Here is a 26,953-nt window from a genome sequence, read left to right on the forward strand (position 1 = left end):
TATAAGATACAGTATTTGTCCAACCTTTTTTTATAGACTTGATTCATCATACTTGTATGTAAAAGGAAATAAAGAAAATGTAGAGCAGACAGGGAAGTCCCGACCTGGCAATATATTAGGAAGATAGGAAGAGACATTTTCAGAGACAATCAGAAGTTAACTTCAAAGCTAAGACCTAATTTACTTAATTGCTCTAATCTTTACCATTTTAGGAGCCACCTAGAACTCACTTACTTAAAAGGATAGAGTAATCTGGGATTCCATTTCCTCGCTTAAACTAAGACAAATATATTGGGTGTGTGGTGACACAGCCTTGGCTGGGTAATTAATAGATTACTTAGTAATGAGGATACCCCAGAAAGCAAATGAGGGTTCCTCTCATTCTGAAACATCAGCATTTTAAGGGTTGGTGGCCATTTGTGAACGTCCAAAGTGCATGCGTAAGGCACACTGGGACACATGTTGGACGTTCAGCAGGAAGTCTACTAAATGAACATTTTTTCTAGCTTTTAGGAAATGTCACTTTCCCGGGGGAATAATGCATTTGAGAGCAGCAGGAGATCACCCCTTGCTCAGTCTCCCAGCACTGAAGGCCTGTAAACAAAACTTCAACTCTAAGTATTTCTCTAAAATGTACAACAGACCAGGAAGCCTGTGGTGAGACTGCAGGATGTCGGTTTCCCAAAGGAGGCTAAGCCTTTTAAGATTTTAGACTACATAAGCCAGCAGGGCCCAATTTTCTTCAAATTTAGTCACTCAGGAAAAAAATAATAGCCTGACAGAGTCTAATCTGAAAGATTGGATCTTTGTTGCGTTAGGAGAAGCACAAGTTCAACCACCTCTATCTCCATTCAGAACCGCACACAGTCCACTTTTTAAGGGCAGTTTATGAAAAGACCTGAATTCCACAAAGTGTCAGTACTCTTAGAGAATGGCCAAGTTGGATTACATTTTCACCCCGAGCACTTCATTCAAATAGAGCATTAAACCCCGCCAGGCAGCCTTTGCCTTTTCCTACCTTGCACTCTACCTCCGCCGCGGTGGCCTTCGCTCTCTCCAGGCTCTCTACCAGTTTGGTGTCATCTAGAAAGCTCCCCTCTGCCGCAGAGAGATGCAGAAGGAGGTCGTCCTCCAGATACTTCAGCTCTATCTTAAAGTCATTTTGGTGCTTTGTCAAAACCAACTAAGGCAAACCAAGCAAAATGTGAGAAAGGTGATTAAATTCATGTTTTTCAGCAGAGTTTCCTTAATCATCAATTTCATGGAATCATATATAATAAAACACATTTAACATTAAAATTGTACTAATCAAAAATTTTTTAAATTCTTTAAAAAAACATTCAGAAGGCATGGTAAGAGCTGGTGGCACTCCAGGGTCCAGAGCATGACCATATATCATATCATTCATTTAACCTATAGGAAGAAACCTCTGGTTTCTGCTTCAGATTGAAAGAGAGAAAAGTCATTATTTCCATCCTCACACAGGAAAAAAGCTAAACATAACAGCCCTTACTTAGCCATCAGAGAACTGAGATCACAGGGCAACTGCCACCCTGAAAACTACAGAGATGGGTGTATACAGACAACCACGGGTTCTCAGGAACATTTAAGTAGTAATCAACTAATTCCTGGAGGCAGAGCTTGAGAGTTTAAAAACTCCCAGGGGCCCAGGCAATCTCTTAGGGAGAGGAAGCCCGGGGAAGAGTCCTCTATAACCTGGGCAGAGAGAAAGAGAACCCTCTCTACCCTGATCAGAGGAAGAGATGGCTCTCTACCCTGGGCAGAGGGAAAGAGAGCCCTCTCTTCCTTCTAACCTTCCAGGGCACGCACCTGCTTCTCTAGCCCTGCTTTCCATGACTAGTATGCGTCTTTGCTTGCCCTAGTCACTTGCATCAAACAAGACCTACAACTAGCCCATCTCCTGTGGCACAATCCTAACTACTTATCAGAAGTACCCTTGAGTTGCTACTTGACTGTTCAGATACACCCTCATTTTTCTCAGTTAGAATGAAAGATCCTGGAGGGCAGTCATCCCATCTTACACTCCTGTGTCTGGCACTATAATCTGTGCACTGAATAAGTGTTGGGGGGATGATTTCATAAGTTTTACCTTAAGTTTCTCCAAATCTGGCCTTTCAATACTGACAACCTCTGCCAGCAGCTGGGCTTCCAGACCATCTTCTGTGACCGTGAAATTGAGGAGGGTTGTCTGAGCTTGCAATTCTGGCTTATAGTGAGGATTTGCCAGTTTTGTGTGAAGGATAAGACGAAAGTTGCGGTTAAATGCACACTCTTTATCCCCAATCTTGATATACCTAAAGGGGGCATAACAAAGACAGTCTGGAGCCTCTCATGCGCCATAAATGATATGAAGGTGTCACTCCATTCCTGTAGCCTAGTAATGTATATAGGCCGTAAAACCAGGTGATTCATGCTTCTTCATCTACTCTCCGTTTCCCTAAAGTGTAAGAGGAATAGGAATTATCTGCGAAACCTCTATATGATTAAGTTTCTTTACGTGGAAAACGGTGATAATAGTAGTACTCACCTCCTAGTGTCACTGTAACAATTAAATACAATAAATCATATAAAGAATCTATAACAACAAATACTAGCTTTATTTACTATATTATGCTTTCTGTGATTAACCTTATATTCAACATTGTTGTTCTTTAAGGATAAACTGAATATGTATGCATTTATGTGTGTGTATGCGTATATATGTGTGTATATACATACACACGTAAAATTTATGTACATGAAAAATACACATATACTTGTCCTTAAACATGCTTAATTTAAGCCACTTAAAATTAGGCAGAAGTGATTCTTTTTTCTAAGCCCCTGTCATGTGACTATGAGTAATGGTAGCAAAAAAAAATTTTCAACAAAAATAAAAAACATACAAATCCCTTGGGCACTTTACCCAGTCCTAATACTTCTGGCACTGGCTCAGAAGCAAAGTTTAGGAAGCCTGTTGTGTGGGATGCATAGACAGCATTCTTGCAAGCTCCGTCTCACACAGGGGTGGGCTCTCAGCGACCATGCTTCTTTTTGTGTCCCTGTTCCTCTGGCCACGGGGACCCAGGAGCAGGTACTTCATCTGAGCTGTTCCAACCAGAGTAACCTTTCCTGGGATTTAGGATTGGGACAGAGAGAAGGGAGGGTTGGAACTGGAGCCTCTAAGCTCGTGTTGAAGTCACTCTGTCTTGCTGGTGAACCAAGCAGCAGAGAAAGACCGTCCTGGCTGCCCAGAAAAGAAAAAGTGAACCAGTATTCAGATGAAAGAGTAACACAAAGGAAGCATGTTCTGGGCTTCCAGGTCCCCTCTTCCTTGAAGCCTGGCTGCATCTTCCCCTCAGTTGCCATGGCACCCGGCAGCCTCCTAATAGTCTCTGTTTTGCTTCACCTGGATAGATGTGGTTCCTGTAATTGCAAGCAAAGCTATGAATGAATGCAGTCTCCCCTGCCGAGAAGAGGGCCTGATTTTTCTCTACCTCAGATGCTGGTAGCTAATTCCTAAAGATGTTATCACCTGGGCTCCCTTGCCCTCCGGGTTTTGGATGGGCTTGGCCAATGGAAGAACTGGCCGGAGACAGCAGTACAGGAGGAGAGAGAGGTCCAGCGGAGCTTGCCAGCTTCAGGGCCGTGGTCTGGTGAAGGCTATGTCCTGCTATGACCCGTTCCACAGCTCTGCTTAGAGGACCTAGTAATACCTTCAGGCCTAGAGGCAGTAACGGCTTCCCGCTGCTGCAAATACTATGTAGCCTTAACACCTCTACTGGGGTCCCTTTACCCTTTGCTCTGCAAATTCTTTTTGTAAACAGTCACTATGTTAACTCTATCAAACAATTCCAGCCTACTTTGTGGTCTTTTTCCTGCCAGGAACCTGCTATGAGGCTCTAGCCAAGGGGAAGTTATTTTTTCACTGATGCATCAGACAGACAGAACCCATGAACGCTGGAACTTCTCAAATTCTTCCATCAAAGTGGTCTGAACTGCGTTGGAGTGAAAATTCATCTAAGAACCCTGGGAGCATGGCTAAAGCAAGGAGTATCTTCTCAGTCTCCTATTTTACCTTAAATACTTACTAAAATTCTGAATTCTTCCCTATTTAGTGTATATTTTCATTATAGAGGAATCATCATGACAATGATAAGAATGTTACCCAAAGCCCATATTGTTTTTAATTTAAATATAGTGTTTTAAATAATCATGAGGGAAAAAAATGACTACTTATCTTACTGACTTACGGGAGAGATGTTACCTTCCTAAATTTATCAACTTTGGTAAATTGGATCAATTCAAAAGAAAGACACTGTATAATAAGTTCAGCATTCAGGCAATGCTGAATCCTCTTTACTAAAATGTCACAATATTTGCAATAACTCTTTTTAAACTTGAGGAGAGATACTCAGAATGCCCTAATGTGATAATATTTTAGGCTGCTGTTGGTGGCTGTTTCATAACTGTGTCTTGCTCTGAGATGAAGTCTCTTGCGTCAAATAGTGAGGAAAAGGGTACCTGATACACTGGCCACTCTATTTGACTAGGGAGATTTTTATAAAACAATTTTAGTGTGTAAAGATTATTTAAAAATCATAGTTTTTTTAAATCACTAAAGCTTTAATCACTAAATCACTCAATCACTGAAGCTTCCATCATCACAGCTAAGAATCTCAAAAGAGTGATCAGATTCATGACCTACTGTCTACATCCATTTCTCAACTTTTGTTTCCATTGTAATGATCCTATATTTCAACAAAAACTTTCACAGTTCTCCACAAACCTATGGACAATTAATCTCCGACAAAGGAGGCAAGAATATACAATGTGGAAAAGACAGGCTCTTCAGCAAGTGGTGTTGGAAAAGCTGGACAGCTGCATGTAAATCAATGAAGCTAGAACACACCCTCACACTATACACAAAAATAAACTCAAAATGGCTTAAAGACTTAAATGTAAAACAAGACACCATAAAACTCCTAGAAGAGAACATAGGCAAAACATTCTCTGACATAAATCATACCAATGTTTTCTTAGGTCAGTCTCCCAAGGCAACAGAAATAAAAACAAAAATAAACCACTGGGACCTAATCAAACTTACAACTGTTGCACAGCAAAGAAAACCATTAAAAACAATGAAAGAAAAAAAGCCCTACAGAATGGGAGAAACTATTTGCAAACGATGCAACAGACAAGGGCTTAATCTCCAAAATATACAAACAGCTCATACAATTCAGCAACAACAACAAAAAACCAAACGACCCAATTGAAAAATGGGCAGAAGACCTTAACAGACATTTCTTCAAAGAAGACATACAGATGGCCAGTAGGCACATGAAAAGATGCTCAGCATCACTAATTATTAGAGATATGCACATCCAAACTACAATGAGGTACCACCTCTCATCGTCAGAATGGCCATCATTAAAAAGTCTACAAATAACAAATGCTGGACAGGGTGTGGAGAAAAGGGAATCCTCCTGCACTGTTGGTGGGAATGTAAGTTGGTGCAGCTACTATGGAAAACAGTATGGAGGTTCCTCAGAAAACTAAAAACAGAACTACCATATGATTCAGCAATCCCACTCCTGGGCATATACCTGGATGAAACTATAATTCAAAAAGATACATGCAACCCTATGTTCATAGCAGCACTATTCACGACAGCCAAGGCATGGAAACAACTTAAATGTTCATCGACAGATGAATGGATAAAGAAGATGTGGTACATATATACAGTGGAAAACTACTCAGCCATAAAAAAGAACAAAATAATGCCACTTGCAGTAAAATGGATACAACTAGAGATTATCATACTAAGTGAAGTAAGTCAAAAAGAGAAAGACAAATACCACATGATATCATTTATATGTGGAATCTAAAATATGGCACAAATGAACCTATCTACAAAACAGAAACAGACTCACAGACATAGACAACAGACTTGTGGTTGCCAAGGGGACGGTGGGGAGGGAGAGGGATGGACTAGGAGCTTGGGGTTAGCAGATGCAAACTATTACATTTAGAATGGATAAACAACAAGGTCCTACTGTAGGGCACAGGAAACTATATTCAGTATCCTCTGATAAACCATAATGGAAAAGAATATGAAAAAGAATATATATGTATAACTCAATCACTTTGCTCTACAGCAGAAATTAACACAACATTGTAAATCAACTATACTTCAATAAAATTAAAAAAAAAATCTTTCACAGTTTTTGGTTAAGTGTCCAAGCTTGAAAAATCTTCCCAACAAGCTACTTTGGAAGCCTTTTTTTAATTAAGTTGAATGGTGAAGTCTTCAAGTTTTGGTTTGTTTTCACTTAGGACTTCCTAGTGTTTAATTTTGTTCCAGAAGGAAAAAAGCTTAATTCAGGTGGCAACCCTCTTCTAAGCCAGTATATCTGTACAATACATACTTCCCTTTAAAAAAAAAAAAAAAATCAAAAAAAGAGTATTCACATCACCGTTAAAATGAAACACTGAGAACAGCAAGAGATAAATGAACTACAGGCCAATTGTTAAAAGCGAACCAAGGAGTGGCTGCTAGTTAACACTTTTGCACACGTCTTCCAGTTGATATCATGCTCAGTAAGATAATCATTACCTTATAATGTCCTCAGTTATTTGTTTTTATCATGAAACATATTGCAACCAAATATTCATTCACTCAGCAAGCAGTTACTGAACACCTACACAGTGCCAGCCTGTCAGAGAGTCTTCTAGACACTGGGGCTTATAATCGTTACCAAAACAAGCATGGTCCTTCCTCTAACATTATTACTTACTCTCTCATAATAGGTATATGACTACAACATTTTACATACTGATTCATTTATTCTTTTACTTATCCAGTTCAATAAATAAATATGTATTAAGTGCCTACAATGTCCGGTCATATAAAGATCAAAGATCTGCCCAATTAAAAGAAAGGCAAAGGATCTGAATAGATACTTCTCCAAAGAAGATCTACAAATGTCCAATAAGCACCTGAAAAGATGTTCAGCATCATTAGTCATCAGGGAAATGTGAATCAAAGCCACAGTAAGGTGCCAGTTCACACCCACTAGATGGTTATAAAAAAAAAAACAAAACACTGACAAGAACAAGTATTGGTGAGGATATAGAAAAATTAGAACCCTCATACACTTCTGATGGAAATGTAAAATGGTGCAACCAATTTGAAAACCAGTTTTCAGTTTCTCACCATCTTAAATATAGAGTTACCATGTAACCCAGTGATTCTACTCCTAGGTACATGCTCAAAAGAATGGGAAGCATATGTCCCTACATAATTTGTACACAAACGTTCACAGCTGCATTATTCATAATTACCAAAAGGTGGAAACAACCCACTGTCTGTAAACTCATGAATGGATAAACAAATTGTGTTGTATCCAAACAATGGAATATTACTCAGCCATAAAAAGGAAAGAAGTACTGATACATGCTACAACACAGATGAACCTTGAAAACAAGTGAAAGAAGTCAATCACATATAAGTCCACATATTGTATGATTCTATTATATGAAATGTCCAGAATAGGTAAATCAATAGAGATGGAAATCAGATTAGTGTTTGCCTAGGGATTTCAATTCTAAAATTGACTGTGGTAATGACTGCTCAATGCTGTGAATACACTAAAAACCACTGAATTGCCCACTTTAAATGATTAAGTTGTATGGTATGTGAATTACACCTCCATAATGGTGTTACCAAAAGAGAACAAAAATGAACAACAATCTAACAAAAGGTCAGTCACTTACATTTGAGGTTTTATCAATCTGTAAGGTAAGTAACCGTGCTAATTATAGTTTCTCAAAGGTTCAGTCTTGACTTTTGAGCGTAGTGAGGTGTGTTACAGGATGGTCTTAATTGATAAGGACACCTTTCTTAGTCAATTTGCTTCTTTTTGACTGAAGACATATTCAACCATATCTACATTGACAGCACCATCAAAATTTCTCCCACTAATGGAGCTTCCCTGGCCAAGGGTTTCCAAAACTGATCTTGCAAACAGCTTTGAGAAAATCTTTCTTTGCTAGTGTCATTCACTATATTACTATTGGCCTAGATTTCAAGACTTCCATGATTGGCTTTTAATGGAAATTTCAAGAGTGATGGTTTCATGTAATTACTGCCTGAGGTTCTCACACATAAGCCATTCCAAAGTTTATATTCATTTACATCTCCACAATAACAAAACTCATACTTTAAAATAAACCTCTGTGTACATCGTCTTGTGATTTTCTGACTACTGCTCCATCTTGGTTTGAATTCATTCCTCCCTCGTGTAGCGACTCTGAGAAATGCCAGGTCTATCACGAACTTCCGTGATTTCACATTGAATCTGCTTATGAATTTTCACTGGGTTTTGATTCACATCTCATAAACTTCATTTTTTAAGCACTAACCTCTATCCCCAGACGAAAAAAGAATTTAAACATTTTTTCACTTGAAAAATGTACATTTAAACGAACACTGAATGAATCAAGTCCAGTATTTTCATTACTGTTGTCTAATGGGACAGCTCACTGTGGCAGGGTTAGGAACTGCGGTACGCAGTCAATTCAGATTTGAGGTGTGTGCAGTGGGTGGGGATGGAGAGGGTACTTGAGAATCCAAACAAGCCCCTAGCAAGAAGGCTAACATATTCTGCTGTACAGCACAGGGAACTCTGCTCAATATCCTGTAAGAACCTAACTGGGAAAAGAATCTGAAAAAGCATAGATACATGTATATGTATAACTGAATCACTTTGCTGTACACCTGAAACTAACGCAACATTGTAAATCAACTGTACTCCAATGTAAAATAAAAAGTTTAAAAAAAACCCAGATGACTAACATATTTGAAAGTCAGAGGTGTTCAGGCCTCATGGAGAAATCCCTGTAGAGCAGTTGGAGAACTCTTTCTGTAAATGGCCGGAGAGTAAGTATTTCAAGCTTTGTCAGCCACATACGTCTCTGCCATATATGCTTCTTTATGACAGCTCTTTAAAACCATCCTCAGCTCCTGGGCCACACATCAAGACAGGCTGCTTGCCCATCGCCACGCTAGAGGGTCCACCAGTTAGTGGTATCAGCATAATCTCCTCTCAAAGCAACAGCAGCTAATCCCACTGGACTACCCAGTAACAGCAAGTTACAATTTTTCCGGTTAGCCACTACACCTAAGCGTGCCTCCCTCTCTAGGTTTCTGAGAAAAAAAAAGTGAGGGACTGGCCAATAGGAGCATGAGGTTCTGACAATTTTGCTTCTGGGTGCAGGTGACAATAACTTTTAACTCATCAACGATGCATTAAACCAAACATCTCAGTTAAAGCCACACTCCATAAGGTGACCGAGAGATGATTCTACAGTTCTAAACCTCCCTTGCATACCTGCATATGCCCTGAGGCATTCACATACCCCAGTGTGAGAACCAGAAATCCATCTGCTAGAGGGACAGAGCTGACTTTCTCTGTGAAGAGACAGTTAATCGGGGAACTTGCTGTGCTGATGGCAAAGAGAAGGATATCTGCCTATAAAACTGGTTTTCTATTTTGCTCTGAAACATTATTTTATAGGTTTACATTTCCCAGGGATAGTAAATTATCCTCAATTGGGGGTGTTTATGATCTATGAAAGGCAAAAACTGCATAATGACTCAGTGGGTTTTGTCATTGCTGCTAGGTTAATTTTTGGTTAATCTCCGACCTGGGAAAAATAAACTGCTGGCTAGTGCTCTCTCTTGACCTGAAGGATCCAAAAAACAACGGAGTTAACCAGAGGGGTGGGAAAAGCAAACAATCACTGTGTTGTTTCTGTGAAAGACAGGAGTCCAGAGTTTGTAACTTCTAGAACACAGCAGGCAGCTCTGAGAGCTTGAAATTCAAAGCCAAGGAGAAGCAACAGCAGGTGGGAAGGGCAACCTGAAACTTGGACCTCTCCTCTCTTCCAGCTATTCTGTAAAAGCAGTAGTTCTTAACCCACCCTCCAGCTCCACGGCGCCCAGGAACAGGACTCGGGCCCCTGACACTGCATCACAGTGAGAAGCAAGCAGGGCAGGGGTCTCTGAATGTGGGCTGGAATCGCTCCCAGAGGGTTTTTACTCATCCCTCCAAGGGACTGAGCTCCTCCTGCCCCCTTTTCTCTCTGGCTGAGAAGTGCTGGTTTGGACATGACAGACTGATTATATGAACTCGCAACTGAAATAAAATGGGTTTTCCCAGTAAAAACACCATATTTTAATTGGATAGGACAGAGAGTGAGCTGTCCACATTCTGTCTCACCTAGTAATTTCAGAGCCAGAAGGGCCCCTAGAGATCATTCAATGGATTCTTTTTTATGGACCTAAAGAGTTTATGACTTGTCCAAGGTCATATAGCTTAGTGGCAGAACTGGGACTGGAATCTGGGTCTCTAGACTCCTAGTAGAAAGTTCACTGCATCCCATTGCAGGGTAATTTGCTCTGTTTGATGATGACAGCTTGCAACCCTGGCCTCTGTCGACCTGTCTGACCACTGATCACAGGAGAGTACTGAGAGAATATGACTGACTCAGTAACAATCAATGACCACTAGAGAAAAAAAATATAAAGACACAGCTCAGAGGACATGCTCTGCTGATCTTTGGTTAGACATGCTGTCCTTGTTTATAAAGGAGACTAGCACTCATTATCGAGGTGCCCAGCCTGAACCCAAGGGCTATAATTTCTGATGGATATTTTCATAAAATGAATTACTTAATTTCTAAAATTTTAAAAGTAAAAAACTTTACTTACAGAAGTTTTCTAACTTCTGGCTTTCAGGAAAAGAAAATACTGAAGTATGCCAAAATGCTCAGTGAATTATTGTAATGTTGAATGAGTTATTGTATAATAAAGACTATCATCTATAAATTAACTATAAATTTAGTTTTCCATGTGTCAGGTTGGCATAAAAATCAGGTACTTGGGAATTTCAAAATTCTTTCAAAGATTAATCACAATCCAGCCAAAAGTTATCATGGGGATGAAAAGATTTGTAATTTCTTCAAGTCATGGAAGGTCATTACTATTTTGGAGGATGGATATGCAATTACATTTAAAATACTTGAAAATAATTTCTTGGCTAATGTTCACAGCATTTCTGTGATAGACATGGGGCAACATCTCTCCCAATTCTCAGATTTACCTGAAAACCAGAATCTCTGTGAGTTGAGAGATGCAGCATCATTTCAAAATAACCAAGATGAGAGTCTGAAGTCTGAGATTACAATCTGCATTTCTTATTTCTGAGAAATATGTCTAGAAACTAAGGAAATGTCTTTCACTTCTGTTGGCACCGTTCTCAAGATTTAGTGTAGCTACTGTTGAAAATGCCCTCAGTCTTGGATCATAAAAACCTACGTGAATTTCTCTAATGATCAGATATTCTGACTATGTGAACAAAACCACCATTATTTTTTATTGCCATGTAAAACCAGACATGGAAAAGCAGCAATATTCAATTTAGAATAAGGACTTGCTTCTGGGGCAGCTCCAAGTCTTTACTAGGAATGGCTGCAGTAAAATGCTATTTTTAAAAAACATTTGCAAAACCTTTCTTACAACACAGTTTGGTGAGAAATTTCTGAAAATATTGTATTATTATACTGAAGGTTGTCCCTCTAGGATGGATGATTCAGAGAGCTAACACATTCTCTGAATAGGAGGAAGTCCATTCTCCAGGCCTCACTTGAGCTGCTTTGTCAAGGTGAAGAGATAGCAGGTGGGTTTTGAGATAAGTAAATAAAATAGTTCCAGGAGTTGGGGAAAAAAAAACACACTCAGGAGAAGCAAAAAACCTTCTCAATAGACATCTAAAAGCCTTACTGCATGTCCCGCTGTTTCAAATGAAAAGCTTCTAGATTAGACTTGTGAGCTGCAATAGCCCCGGCTGCGCGCACAGCTGAAGGGTCAGGTGCCACGCGGGCAGCCGGGAGGGGTTACTTAGCAACCTCGGCAGGAAGGCCGGAGCGAGGTGGTCAAACCCGGCTCGGGAAGAAAGGATTCGGCTCAAAGCTGCACAGCTGGCCAGACGTTCACGGAAAGGAAGGAAAGAAAGTCCTGAATTGAAATGAGTTGTCTCACTGCTTCATGCAGTTAATATAACCAACACGTCCTTCTAAGATAAAAGCAAACTTTGATTAGAATTTTTTTTAAAAAGATTAAAGTCGCAAGAGTCCAGATACCACTGAACAGAAAAAAAAAAGCGAAAAAATCATAGATTATTTCCCCTTTGATATACGTATATAGCCTATATGTATAAAACATACATGTTATATATATTTATAAAGGTACTTCAATATATCCTTATTTAAACATTATAATGTAGCATGAAAAATAAAGAAATTCTGGTTCCATTTGTATTGTTCTTGTTTTTAGAAAATTGCTTTTTTAAAGAAAAGAATCTAAAGGTTCTGAATCTGTGGCCCTGTTTGGTATTTTCTTTCAGATAAAGTCAAACAATGTTAGCAAGATGAATGAGAAGATGTACTACCTGTAGACCCTGAATATTACACCTAAAATTTTTTAGATTGAATTTAGTGATAGCAAGGTTGCTGGAGGTTTTTTCTGCAATTAAACTTTGTTTTTTCAACTTTAGAAATTGGGAGAGACTAGAATGCCGAATTCTATCAGATGAGGGCATGAATTGACTTGAAAACAAAAATATACTTACCCCTAGGGACATAATGAGAGAACAACATCACTCCAGAGTTTATTGAAAAACCATAAGCTTCCAGCTCAAGAGAGCACGTTCTATTCAGTGTGGGGTTTAATTTAACATGGTTCTATCTTAAATTTCACCCAGGAACTCATTCAAAGAGATCCATAATCAACTACAGAACAATCGCATGGCAGCAACTCCAAGAGCAGCGACATAATCATACATAAACTGGAAACTTGCTAACTAAAACAGTTCCTATTAATTTTAGCACAACCTTCAGGAAACTTAGTCATTATAAAATAAATACTATCTGTAAAAATAGAAACTTCTATCATCTAGCTAATATTTCTATTAGTTTTAAGTTTCTTTCTAGGGAATGCTACTTAAAGACTATTACTAAAAGAATAACCATATGAAATTAAATATAGAATGAAGTATAAATTGTCTTTAAGAAACATTTATATGCTCAGGAACAAGCTGAAATACATCTTGCAGTAAGGTTACTCCAGCTAAAATTAAAATTCAAAAAGTACTTCAATTAATATTTGGGGAGATTAGAAAGATTAAAGAGAGAGAATTTTATGAAGATGCTTTACACATCAGCTGCTTCTCTAATATGTAAGCCAGTAAATTTGCTTTGGAAAAAGTATGTGTTGATAAATCTTCCCAGATATGTTTTCTGTCGATTGATACCATACGATATATTTTACTTAAGATTAGGATTATCTGGAGTTTGGTGGATTTAATTGTTTGTAATTACCCAGCTGTTGTCAGCCTGTGGTCATTTTATGACGGGGTATCTACTGTGTGGGTCAGGTTCAACTGTATATCTTCTCAAACACAGATTTAATGTGCTATTGATGAAACCATTACTACAGCCAAATTAAAGTCTGGGCTGATGTATTGGTCCACAGGGAGCTGTCAGACATGAAAGGAGTAATTAGTATTCATTACTTCATACTCCGCAACATTCCAATTATTAATGAACTTCAACTTTTGGACTATGCTGTATACATCACAAGCATCTTCTCAGACATTCGTTATTAGGAAGAATAGACTAATACTGTTTTTTTTTTTTTTTTAAAAGGCCCCCAGAGCAAAGAGAACTAAAATAAACAAAAACACTATAAATAGCCAAAAACTTTCTGAGGGATGTGGCTTTCTCTCAGGAGTATGAAAGTGTTATTCCACGTGCCCTCGGGGAAGACGATACAGTACAGACATTCTGGGTAAATGCACCAGCTTTGCAATCCCTGCGGGTTGTTTCCTCCTTCTTTTGCTTGTTTTCAATGCTATTTTATCTTTACAATACAAAGGGAAACATATTTGTAACTCCACAGGGAATCTCAAAGAGTAACATAGAAATGTAAAGATAGAAGAGGATGGAAACAAAATCAGGTAAAATGTTCATTGTTGGAGATCAGAACAGAAAAGACCTATTAGAAAACTGACAAACGTGTACATTAGTTTGGGATGGGATCAAGATAAAGTCAATAGTTTTCTGTTCCTGTTTACCGATGGGTATCTCTATTATTAAACAAAACCATATCAACATGTTTCTGTCAATTTTGTTTTCCATTGTTTTCTCCCAGTTTTTATTTATTGCATTAAAAGAAAGGTAATTCCTATTCTTACCAATCTTTTTTTTTTTCTATATCCCCTTATAGGTTCCATACGTATACATATTTTTAAAAAGTTTCTCTCTCTCTTTTAAAACTTACATGAAGGAACAAAAAAGCATTTGCTTTGCTTAAACATACTTCTTGTGAGGTAAAAACAATACAGTCATTGAAATACCAAATTTTATTCCAAAGTACTTTTAAAGCTTTTATGAATAAAACTATTCTTAAAATTTTGAGTGTCCTCATCTTTTCCATTCAAAAAAAGAGGTGGGGAAAAAAACCAGGGTGGTAGGAATAGTTCCTCACAGGAAGAGGTAGCTAATATACAAATCTTTCGTGTTATTAAAAAAAAACAGCAGAAGAATGAAAGTTCCTAACTCAGTTCTCTGGAAGACTTCACAACCCTTAAATACTACTGGTGAGCATGTAAAAGTGTACAACTTTGGAAAGCAATTTGGCATTTTCTTTTACAGCTTATTGTGCGCACTCTCTACAACCCAACTATTCTACTCCAGAATATAAACTCTGAAGAACCCCTTGCTGTGTGCACCTTTAGATACGTATATGCGTATTCAGTATGCTAATATTCATAGCAGCATGTCTTGTAATAGCAAAAAAATCAGAAAATCACCTAAATGTCCTTCAATAAAAATATTCAATAAAGTGAGAAAGAGCCACACCATTGAATATAACAGTGACAAAAATGAGATTAGAGTTAAATGAAAAGAATTAGAGCTAAAAAACAAGAATATACCTAAGTCTTAGAAGCATAATACTGAGTAAAAAAATTCAAGTCCCTTTTAACTATATGAGCTATGATGGATTTTTATAAAGTCCCAAATCAGACAAAAATAAACAGTATATTGTTTTGGAAAATGCATATATATGATAAACTATCTTAAATAAAGTAATGAAGTGATGATGAAATTTAAAATACTGACTATCTCTGGAGATGAGGCAGAATGGGAAAGGAGAGGAGCACAAAGGTAGATTAAAGAATACTGGTCCTCTTTCAGTTCGTAATTTGAATGGTAGATACCTGTCTAAATTACTATTATGATTTATAACTTTTATATATTATATATTTTATATGTATCAGTATTAAATAATAAAATTTAGGGGCTTCCCAGGTGGCGCAGCGGTTGAGAATCTGCCTGCCAATGCAGGGGACACGGGTTCGAGCCCTGGTCTGGGAAGATCCCACATGCCGCGGAGCAGCTGGGCCCGTGAGCCACAATTACTGAGCCTGCGCGTCTGGAGCCTGTGCTCCGCAACAAGAGAGGCCGCGATAGTGAGAGGCCCACGCACCGCGATGAAGAGTGGCCCCCGCTTGCCGCAATTAGAGAAAGCCCTCGCACAGAAACGAAGACTCAACACAGCCATAAATAAATAAAAATAAATAAATAAAAATTTAAAAAAAATAATAAAATAAAATTTAAATAACCAAAACCCTCTACTGCTTTTAGGTGGCAACTTAAAACATCAAAAGATATGATGGCCTCCTCCCCTCCCCAGTCCTCCTTTTTGCTGATATGCTTTGTGACTCCACTCATGGTTCATCCACGCTTCCCATGTCCGAAAGACAAGGTCTTACTTCAGTAGGTCTGGCTGAACATCTGGTCCATGCTCCCAATCACCCACACACTACACCCGTCACTCGTTAAAGATTCAAGGGAAACAATACATATTGAATATCCGTATGTGCTATGCTTTTCGTATTTTTTTCCTCACTAGATGACAAAACAGAAACAGAAAAACAGGTTAACCAACTTACCCCCAATCACCAAACTAGAGTGTAGCAAACTAAGACGTGACCCAAGTTCCATCTTACTACTTGAACCCCAATGCTAGTTTCTAACAACAACACACAGTGCATAAACCCCACCTCATAGTCCTACAAGTCTCTCTTGAAAATGCACATGTAGCAACCAAGACAATGGGTTGAGCACTGTATTTACTTTCGTTCCCTTTCTTTCCCTTCCCATTGTATTTACTTTTCTTCCCTATGGAAATGATGGAAAGACGCATGTTTAAAGAAACAATGTTTCTTTAAGGGTGGAAGGGATAGATTAGGAGGTTGGGATTAACATATATACACTACTGTATATAAAATAGATAAACAACAAGGTCCTACTGTATAGCACAGGGAACCCTACTCAGTACTCTGTAATAGCCTCTATAGGAAGAGAATCTGAAAAATAATATACATATATATATAACTGATTCACTTTGCTGTATACCTGAAGCTAACACAATGTTGTAAATCGACTATACTCCAATATAAAATAAAAATTAAATAAAAAAAGAAACAATGAATTAAAAATCATGTTAAAAAATAAGAAAGAGTACAATGAGTGGAAATTTAAAAATTGAGGCATTAAAGAAAGTGATGAGAAACTTAATGGAAAATATTAGCAAAAGTTAACAATAGGCATTCATGGAAGGCTAATTAACATATCCTTATTAACAATAAAATATAAAACAAAGCAGCAATGAGATAAGGATTCTATTATTTGATGTTTCTATTGGCTCTTGCTCATGGTGCCTTATTTCCTCGTGTGATTTCCTCTGTGATTTTTGCCTGTGAACTCATGTACCTTTGAATTAGATCTTTCACAATCCTCTAAAGTCTGGATTTACGGACATTATTCCAAAGAGAGTCTTTGTTTGCTTCTGCTAAGTGCACTGGGGTGTGACCAACCCAAGGCCACTTTAAAATAAGTTAATGGTTTGAGGTATTTTAGGGCATGCAAGTAATAAAAATTTGTCTTAAACATTCATAAGAAAGATGGATGTGGTGAGGAATTCTCTGGGGATATTTTTCCATCTCTTCCCAGCACCAAAGTAGAGAAAGGAAAGTTTCCTTTCTGCAGTGCTGGTTTTTGTTTAACTTTTAACAAATTTACTCTTAAATAGAAGGTATGGCCCCTTGAGGCTCTAGCATTAAGCAAGAATCTCTTCGCAGACTCCACACCCTGAATAGGCCCTAGACTTGGTCCAAGCTCTGTACATCCATCAAAACAGAAACCCAAGATTATCAGGTTTTAGCAGGTACCCTCAGGAAAAAACCAGCTTTGGTGTTCCTTATCTTTCTATTTCCTGCTTTTTGGTCACACTTTTTTTTTTTTTTTTGGTCAACTGAGTGATACATTTCAGAAAGTGTTTTTAATAATGTAACTAACATATTTAGCTGTTTTTCAGTATTCACATATCTAATCTGCCATAGTGCCAGAAATAAAAGTCTATGTTTTTATTGTTTTTGTTTTTATTTTAGTTAACCATATTTTTAAAGGCATATAGTATGATTCTTATCCATAGAGAACTTGTAATCTAATAAGGATATATAAGAGAATTTAAGCATATTTTAAGAATGACATATAAAGGTAAAATGACAGTCACACAGTATAGCATGTAGTATGTATGGGAAGCATTAAATGTAGGAAAGTTAAATTCCCATTTAATTGACTGAATAGCAGTTAAATTCCAAATGAAGTGAATTTGGGATCTGCATTGATAGAAAAGGTAAATAAAATAGCACATTATAGAAAGGGGGATTATCTGTGTGAAGTAACGAAAAATGAGGTTGGTAAAAGGAAACTCAGTATCAAACAGGTAAAGCATTTTGCAGGTTTCATAGAAAAGCTTTAATTCAATTCAAAGTAATTGACAATAGAGAATTCTTAATGGGAGTGATGAAAGAAGCAATATTAAAAAAAATTATTTTAACCACACTCTGGGTTGGAGAGAAGTAAGAAGAGAAAGGATGTAAAGGGATCACTACAGTCAGCATGAAGAAATGAATGGCCTAAACTACACTGTAAGGTACAGATATGAAAACAAAACATAGATGAGAAAATAAACAGAGTTTAGGGGAAAAATAGAATGTAAGAGTAGGAAGAGTTAGACTGGCAAAGGAGAATTCATAGGAATTCTACGGAAAGATGGTAGTGCCTATGTATTTGGAAAATCTGGTTAAGAAACTAGGTTTCCATGCATTAAATTTCATATAGTCTTGAGCATCCAAGAAGACATTGACTAAGCTCTTTCAGGCCCCATTTTTCTCATCTGTGAAGTGAATGTTCCCTCTTCTGACTATATAGCATCTCCATAGATAATCACATCTTCTATGATGCTTAACCATCTCTCTATGTAGATGTTCCCCAATCTACATGCTCAGCCAAGATTTTAAGCTCCATACTCACATATTCCGTGGCTTCTTAGACTTCTTTTTTGAGAATGAGTGTTAAAGTAGCACCTCAATCTTTGAATGTCTAATAAGTGAAATAGTTACCTCTTTCCCTGCACTTATTCTTATTCCTATATCACATCTCTCCATAAACCATACCATCATTTAACCTGGCAGAAGACCGGAAATCACCCTTGAACCTTCCTTTTCCCTACTAACAAAATCCCATTATTGACCATGAACTGATGATATTAACTCCTTGAGAATTCTTTGGTTTGCCCTCTCCTCTCCACCTCTACTGTCGCTGGCTTAGTTTAGACTCGTATCATGTCTCAACTGGACTATTGCAATTGTTTGCTAATTGGACGGACCCTGGCTCTAGGTCCACGTGCCTTCAATCAATACTCCACACTGCCAACAGTGTCCTTTCAAAAACATAAATTTGATCTCATTACTCCTATCGTGCTTAAGAGTCTTCACTAGCTTCCCCACTGACTTATGCTCATGATTCTCAAGTGAAAATATGGAAACTCCAGATGTGTTACTCCAGGAAGGCAAGGTCCTTTGGTCAAAAACCACTGCTGTTGTCAACTAGTGTTACTGATAGGAACGGACTCCTTTAATGTCTTTGGGGAAAAAGCATTATCACCCAAGGCCAACCTATGGTCCTCTGTGTGTACACAAGGATGTCAACATTCTGGGTCCTGATAGTCCAGTCTCATCTCTCTCAGTCCATACACCTCCCTTTCCCACCCCCAAAATGGGACTTTCTACATATTTGAATCTTAACTGCAGTTCCCCAAACCTGTTGGGCTGTTTTGTGTGTTTTGCTATTTGGTATTAGCTCTCTCGTTCCAGAATTCTCTTCTCCCATTTTTCTGTCTGACAAATGCCCACTCACCTTTCAACTCACATTAAATGTAAATGTAATCAAATGCAATTTTTTCCACAAAGCCTTCCCAGGTCTCCACTATGGAGCTGATGACTCCCTATCATGCATACTTCTATCACCACACCAATGGCAAGTATTACTTTTACTGTTTGTAGGTCTGACTTTCCCCTAAGGAAATGTAGCTTCCTTAAGGGCAGGGTCTGTACCTTATCATGCTTTGAATCTCCAGCCCCCAGTACAGTGCCTGGCACCTAGCAGTGCTCAGAGAAGGTTTATTCAGTGACTAATAGAATACGCAATGACTCAGATTCTCTGAATAAAGAAACTCTAAAAACATCTAAAAAAAACTGGAGATAAACATCTAAATTTACCTTCATAAAAGTGGTTGTTTCCACACATAAGAGTTTAGGAGCTAAAACTGTTACGGTAACAACTGCATGCAATAAACACCATTTATTATATTCTTATATATCATTTAAAATTCTCTTGACCTTTTAAAAAATAGCTACAGTGATATGATCAATTCTATAAAGCCTAATAGAGAGTACTTATTCAGGAAATATTATTAATTTGGAATAAATTGTTCTGCTTTGATATTTTGTGATAAAGAATTTGATGCTTTATGTAAAATAATTTGTTTCTGAAATAAAAAAAAAACCCTCTGGGATTCTCACTTATACTTAACTATATCCACACTGAGAAAAAAAATCAGGACTGAATTTTGTCTCTGGAAATTTCAGATTATCAAAAAAAAAAAGATATATATATATATATACACATATATATATATAGAGAGAGAGATCAAATTTCTTACACCTAAATTGTGTTATTGAAGGTCCAAGTTAAAGCTAAGAGAATATTATTTCACTGACAAAACTTCTAAGTCTTCATAATAGAGTCAGAACCTTAATAACAAGGATTTCACTTTAGTGACATTCAAGATTTTACACTGTATTTTTAACACATCACACACAGCTACAATTATATTTATGTTAGAGCTGCAGTTTGTCAAGTGCCTTATTAGATTGTTCTAAATGCATGTCTGGGTAAATTTTGGTTTATTAAACAATTATAAGTTGTCACTCACTGTAAATGGATTTAGTTGGTGAGCTGTAAAATAAATACTAATCAGTTAGAGACTTTTTACAAAATAGAAGTTAGTCACCCTTAAGTAGGCCTATTTCCACTTAAAATTGACAGGAATAATCTAGTGATGAAAAGGGAGACAAGACACCTTTGAGGAAGAGAGTGGGTATTAAAGAAGAAGGGTGTTGGGGAAGTGCTGAATTACACCTTTGTGAAGAAGAAAAAAAAAAAAAAAGAGAGAAGGAAATCCAGTGAAATAAGCCTAGTCAATGTTGATTTCTTGAGTGAAGAGGCACAGAGAGCTGTGGGAATGCCACAATCTCCCCTGAGCCCACACGGGCTCAGAGACATAAGTGCTGCATCTGAACTTTTATACATTTATAGAAAGTGTGTGATGCCTCCTTGGAAACGGCTTCGCTGCCCCTGGGAGAATGTCCTGGAGAGCCAGTGTCCGGGGGAATGGCAGCATTTGTAACATCACGTAGAGTTCACCAAGGGTGTGCCCCGTCCGCCACTGCTGGTATGCAGATAATCTTATGGGTCCACTAATGAACTCTTTTCTTTCTAATGGTTATATATATTTTGAATGTATAGGGAAAAACAGAACCAGCACAGTAAACCCATGATTTCACAGATGCTATGACTTGAGTAAGGCTTACTTGGGTAAGGCTGAGTTAGAAAAAAAAAAATAGAGTGGATTTAAAATAGTTTTTTAAAAATATTAAGTAAATAAGGATACAAGCAATATGCAGTTAAGGCAAACATACTAAAGGTGTTTTGCAAAGTACTGAAGGTAGAAAAACATTCAACTAATAAAGGAGCTAATAAAGTAACAACTAATAAAGGAGGAACTACTCTCAGATTTGTGACAATGCATTTTTGGAGTCTATAAATCAGGAACTGGGTAACATGAATCTAAATCCACCAAACAAATAGTCTGAACATCTGGATCACGTCAAGGTTGCTTTGGTCTTGGAATGCAGGAGCCTTGGAATGGAAACTCAGAAATATCACCAAGAGTATTCCCATAGATTACACTTGATTACGAGGCCAAGAAATAGAAGCTGATGATCAAACTCATATGTAGCACAAAATGTATGTTAAAAATTCAGTAATACTTACTTTCCTTTTTTAATTGTGTTCCTGCCAAGCAACGGATCAAGGACTGGATCTATCGTTTCCTCAAGGTTTTCAAGTAAGATGACATCTCCAAAGGCCAAAGCGGTTTCAATGTCATTCAAAAACCTTAAAGTTCAGTCAGAATCAAGAAAAAATGTAAATAAGCACCAGGAAAGTGTTCAAAATTATTTATACTCAACTATATTTCATTTAACGTAAATACTTTAGATGGAGCAAACTAACTTAGAGAAAACTAAATATTTTATAAAGTAGTATTTTCTTCAACTAGAATACAAGGATATTAAAGATTAGATTTTGAGATAAATTTCAGTTATATTTTTCCAAGTGAAATTCGGTAGTGTGAACTAATGAGTCCATGTGAAAATTACTTACTTTTGATAGTAATCATGGTTGAAATAAATGTAACCTATCCAAACATTATAAATTTAAATTTACTCAATAGGTCCTCTTTTGATAAAAAAAATAAAAATTATATTAAATGCCTTGTGGCTTTATCAAATTTTCATTTTTTAAACATTTAGATTCAGTCATGTAAAGTGGTGAACTATCATTTTATTTCATTCCCACTCTCCAAAAATAGTCTCTCCTATTCAAAAATAATTTTCTCCAAGCATTCAGATAAGCAAAGAGACCATTTATCTGCACGATTGCAGATATTCCTTATTCCATTTTACATGTCAAAAGATGATGGAGGGGTGAAGTGAAATATCAGTATGACTAAAAGTATTTATTCAGCATTAACTGAAGACCAACTACACACCAGAGAGCTTTCTACTTATCAGAAAACACTGTCATGCGGACCGAGGGACAAAAAATCTCAGAGTAGATTCAGTTCTCAAAAGTGACATGTAAAGCTTGACTAAAAAATTATCTTCAGGCACTCTGTTGGGAATTGAGCCATGTTAAAACCCCACTGTAGGCGAAGTACATACTTAGGAATATAACTGGAGCCATCATTAAACCTATAGGTGCTGCTGACAATTCTTGGGTTACCATATGCCAAAGCCCTAAAGAAGGATTATAATACATCGTATTTCCATTCTTGGCCTTAGGAAATTTTTCCTCTCACATGCAGTTTGTTCTAACCTTCCAACTAATTTCTTCTTCAGGTAAGTGGATGCCACCCAACGTAAATGCCCTTTCAACAGAGGTACTTTATGGGAAACGTGAGCAGGCAGATAAACAAGTCGTACCAAACTATCACATTTCAAAGTGGCAGAGAGGTCTAAGAAATGCCAGGACTTGGTAAAAGTCAGACCCATTTCCGGCAGCTCAACAGAAAGTCAACCCTTCAGGTTTCACATACCCTTTCCGGCCCACTTGTGTGATTTTCAGGTCAGTTCCATACTTATTCTTGATCCACTTAATTCCCTGCTGCTGGGGATCTATCAGCAGGGGCCAGCGCTCGCAGTGTGTTAGGATAGCAGCGTTCTCGGTGGACATTCTGTCACTGGGCAGTCCTTCATTATTCCAGGTGGCAACTGTGGCATCATCCGTCAACATGGCAATCACGCCCAGGCCTTCAGTTATTGGGATGGAGACCTTTAAAATCAGAGTTGAAGGCAATAAACCGCCAGTGTGGCAGAGCACGACAGACAAGAAAACAAGAGACCAAAGCCCAAAGAACACATACAAATTCTCCTGACTCTCAAAAGCCAAATAAAACTCTCATCATGAAATACAATTCGACCCAATAAGCCCATTGTTCACCTCTTGGAATTCTGTCAACTGCAGCATCCAACATCTGATTTGTTCCTGCATCTATCTGGCTTGAAGCAAAAGGGACTTTGCCCTCTATACACACCTACAGCAACCCCAACAAGGTGAGAGTGAATTTAGACTCCAGGAAGTATGGCAGGACAACAGAAACGTATAATATTTGCCCAGTTGAGTAATCATCCCACATAAGCAATGCTAAAATGCACTCTCTTGCTTCTAGCATTTCATCTTTCTTCTACAGATCAACACTACAGAGAGATGACTTCTCTCTCTGGGGTGGGTTCATGGAATCTATTCAGTCCGCTGGAACTCTGTCAGCTTGTGGTGGTACCCAGCAACTTCGACTACGGCCTCTCCTCTGAGAGGGAACTGTCTACAGTGTGACTGTGAAGAGAAGCATTACAAAGTGGGGAGTTGTTGGGGGGAGGGATAAATTAGGAGTACGGGATTAACAGATGCAAGCTATGTTACATAAAATAGATAAGGAACAAGGATTTACTGTATAACCCAGGAAACAATATTCAGTATCTTGTAATAACCTATAATGGAAAATCACCTGAAAAAATATAAATACATAACTGAACCACTTTGCTGTACACCTGAAACTAACACAATATTGTAAATCAACTATACTTCAATAAAAAAATTTTTTACAAAAGAAAAAAAACCAAACTTGCCTCCTTTAAAAGAGAAAGAAGAAACCTATTTTTTTTTTTTAGAAACCTATTTTAAAGATAAGCATCAGTTCTTTACAAAAGTGGACTGATTTTACAAAAAATAAATAAGATTCTAGAAAGGAATTTATTAAGGAATTTATTCGATCAGTCATCAACGACCAAACATTTATTGAGCACCTCCTACATATGTGTGGAGACACCACGATCAGCAAGATGAATAAGGAACTAGTCCCCGGGCTGGGTAGGGGGGCTAACATGGAAACATGCCTCCATAAGAGAGGGCAGTAAGAGCCCGACCTGGATGAAGTAGGCAGGGGAGGCTGTAGCAGCAGTACGTGTTTGATTTCTTGGTTGCCCACAAAGCTTCAGCAAACAGAATGCTGGAAGAATTCCCACAGTAAAGCTGGGATGCAACGTGAGGTTAGTATAGGAAAAGTTAGCATAATATGCCTACTGTTCCTACTGACAATGGTATCTTATAAATAAATCAAACTCTACCTTCTAGTGATAGGAACAAGCAGCCTTGATATCTGACTCCACAAGCAAATCGCTATCTTACAGAATAAGCATCCTCTTAAAGCCTCCATGGCTTTAATTTCTTAACTTCTACTTAATACAAACAACTTGAAACAACTAGGGGCTTAAAATAACTTTAATTTCTGACGCTATAAAGAGTAAGCATGTAGATCTTGTGTCCAAATTCAACAATCTGAGTTGTTTGAGCACCTACTGTGTACAGAGTACAGTTCAGGGGATCAAAGAGAAGTCCCCCTTTGTTAATGGCCACTTTAACCTAGTAGGGGAAACAAAGCAGGTAACTCACACTATAGAATACCATAAATACTGTAAAATACATTGAGACTTAAATTTTTAGAAACAAAGTTTAGGATATTTGCTTTACAGTATGATGTTCAAATAGGCAGTTGTGTGACACAGAGAAATTTTTTCATCAAAAAATTTTTTGATAGTTGCAATACAGTTATCACTTTCACAGTAATTTTAACCTAGGTTTAGAGTGGGGAAAAGAAACCTCAATTCATATGTTATCTTCTTTTTAATCCACTCTTCTTTGCAGAATTCCTTGAAGGAGTCTGCAAAAACAGAAACCAAGTGCAGTCAGCCTAGCAATTCAGTGAGAATCCATCTAATTGCTTCATTAAATAGTGCAGGATGTTCTCAATCAGGATGGAGCTGAAAAAAAAGGGAAAGAGCCTCCCCTCTTAAGAAGTTTTACTAGAGGGAAAAGAACCGGCTGGAAGCACATACCCTGAGCCAAGCTAGACTAATCCTAACACCAAACGCCTATTAGGATCCTCTGAGAATTGACCAAGTGGTATATTCCAAAGGATAAAAGGGAACTTCCTGATGAGGTAAGACTCCCAGTTTCTTTTAATATGACGGCAACAAAACAACCAGTATTTGTAAGGTTTTAAGTGCTTACAAAATTTACTCATATACTTTCACTCTGTTCATTGCCTCACTTAACTCTTACAGGAGTTCTGCCAAGAAGATGTCTCTCTCACTCTCTTTTTGCTCAGGACACTGAGGCTTAGAAAGGTTAACTCCATGTATAATCCTTCCACGTATTTGCTCTGTCTATAAACTGCTAGGTCAGATTAATGAGTGGAGCGCAAATGCCTCCTTGAACCTGCCCATGTCTTCATTTGTCTGCCCAGCAGACGATAACTTTGGAAACAATTTTGGGTAACAATTTTATTTGGACCCTCAAGGCCACGTACGCCCACTGCCCCTGTCCTTTTCAGTTACCACCACGCTGCTCTGAATGGATGGCACTTCCCATGCCATCCTCCAAACTCATGCCCCCACTGTCACACTTTCTGACAATTGTTCCCGCACGTCCTATAGTATCCTAGTCCTATTTGGGCCAAACTCTCTTGCTCCCTCTATCTGCTTGTCTCAACTAAAACCCAGCTCTTCCCTAGGGCAGTGGCTCTCAACCCCAGGCTGTATATTAGAATCACATGAGAGCTTTCCAAGCTGCCAACATACCCCTCGCCCCGCAATCTCTAAGGATTCAACTTCAATTGGCATCTATATGTTTTCAAAGTTCACTCCCACATGATTTAAACGTGAAGCTGGAGTCCAAGAACCAATGTCCTAGGGTCTCACTTCCCTTGAGGGCTTTCTTAAGTAGACAGTTCATTTTCTTAATATTCCCATTACTGCAAAAATGTGTGTGGGTAACAGTGGTCATTCTTCTTACTCCCCTGCACATCATTCCAAGACCACAGCTCTTCCGTCCTTGAGGAAAAATGCCACCTCTGAGGCCCATGGAGTCCAGCTCTACAATCCTCTATGTATCCTCCTCATATTAAAGCCTTAGCCATTGGTCCTTCTCACTTTCCAGGTCTGGCTATCAATCTGTGACAACCTCAGTGCGCATGGAGATGACGAATCCACTCTCCAGCCTTGACATCCTTCATGCCAAAGCTCTACATTTCCTTTCCACTCTAGCATTCTGGGGGAGGAGGCAGAGGGAGGGTAAAATATCAGAACCCCCTGGGAAGATCACACAACACGCCCATGCCTAGTCTCCCTTGCACACCCCCTACCCTCAACGATGTTGGTATATTTTGGGAGGGTATTACACCATCTCCTTCTTTAGATAGAAATGCTATCCCAGATCTTGTAATAATCTGAAATTATTTCATTATTGAAATCTAAACATCTAATACCCAATTCTTTAACCATGATTATCTATACCTCTCTCACACCTTTAAACATAATATTTACTCTTACCAATAGCATTAAGACAACCAGTCCTTTACCCACCACCGATTTTTCATTGTGGCAAAACATACATATCATAAAATTTGTCATTTTCATCATTTTAATGTGTACAGTTCAGTGATATTAAGTACATTCACATTGCTGTGCAATCACCACTACAATCCATCTCCAGAATTTTTTCATCTCCTCAAGCTGAAACC

The 26,953-nt window shown here is 38.1% G+C and overlaps 1 protein-coding gene across 1 annotated transcript in view; it reads right to left on the minus strand.

Moving 5' to 3' along the window:
- DNAH11 (dynein axonemal heavy chain 11) overlaps positions 1-26,953 on the minus strand; it is a 312,569-nt gene that overhangs the window by 44,282 nt on the left and 241,334 nt on the right. Inside the window, exons 64-67 of the mRNA XM_082472819.1 lie at positions 22,913-23,148; positions 21,589-21,711; positions 2,111-2,315; positions 1,019-1,183 (exon numbers count right to left, since the gene is read on the minus strand). Of these exons, the coding sequence (XP_082328945.1) occupies positions 1,019-1,183; positions 2,111-2,315; positions 21,589-21,711; positions 22,913-23,148 (729 nt within the window). The remainder of the gene's footprint in view (positions 1-1,018; positions 1,184-2,110; positions 2,316-21,588; positions 21,712-22,912; positions 23,149-26,953) is intronic.

The sequence above is a fragment of the Balaenoptera physalus genome (genome assembly GCF_965194825.1).
Source record: "Balaenoptera physalus genome assembly, chromosome: 8".
In the NCBI taxonomy this organism is placed as follows: Eukaryota; Metazoa; Chordata; class Mammalia; order Artiodactyla; family Balaenopteridae; genus Balaenoptera; species Balaenoptera physalus.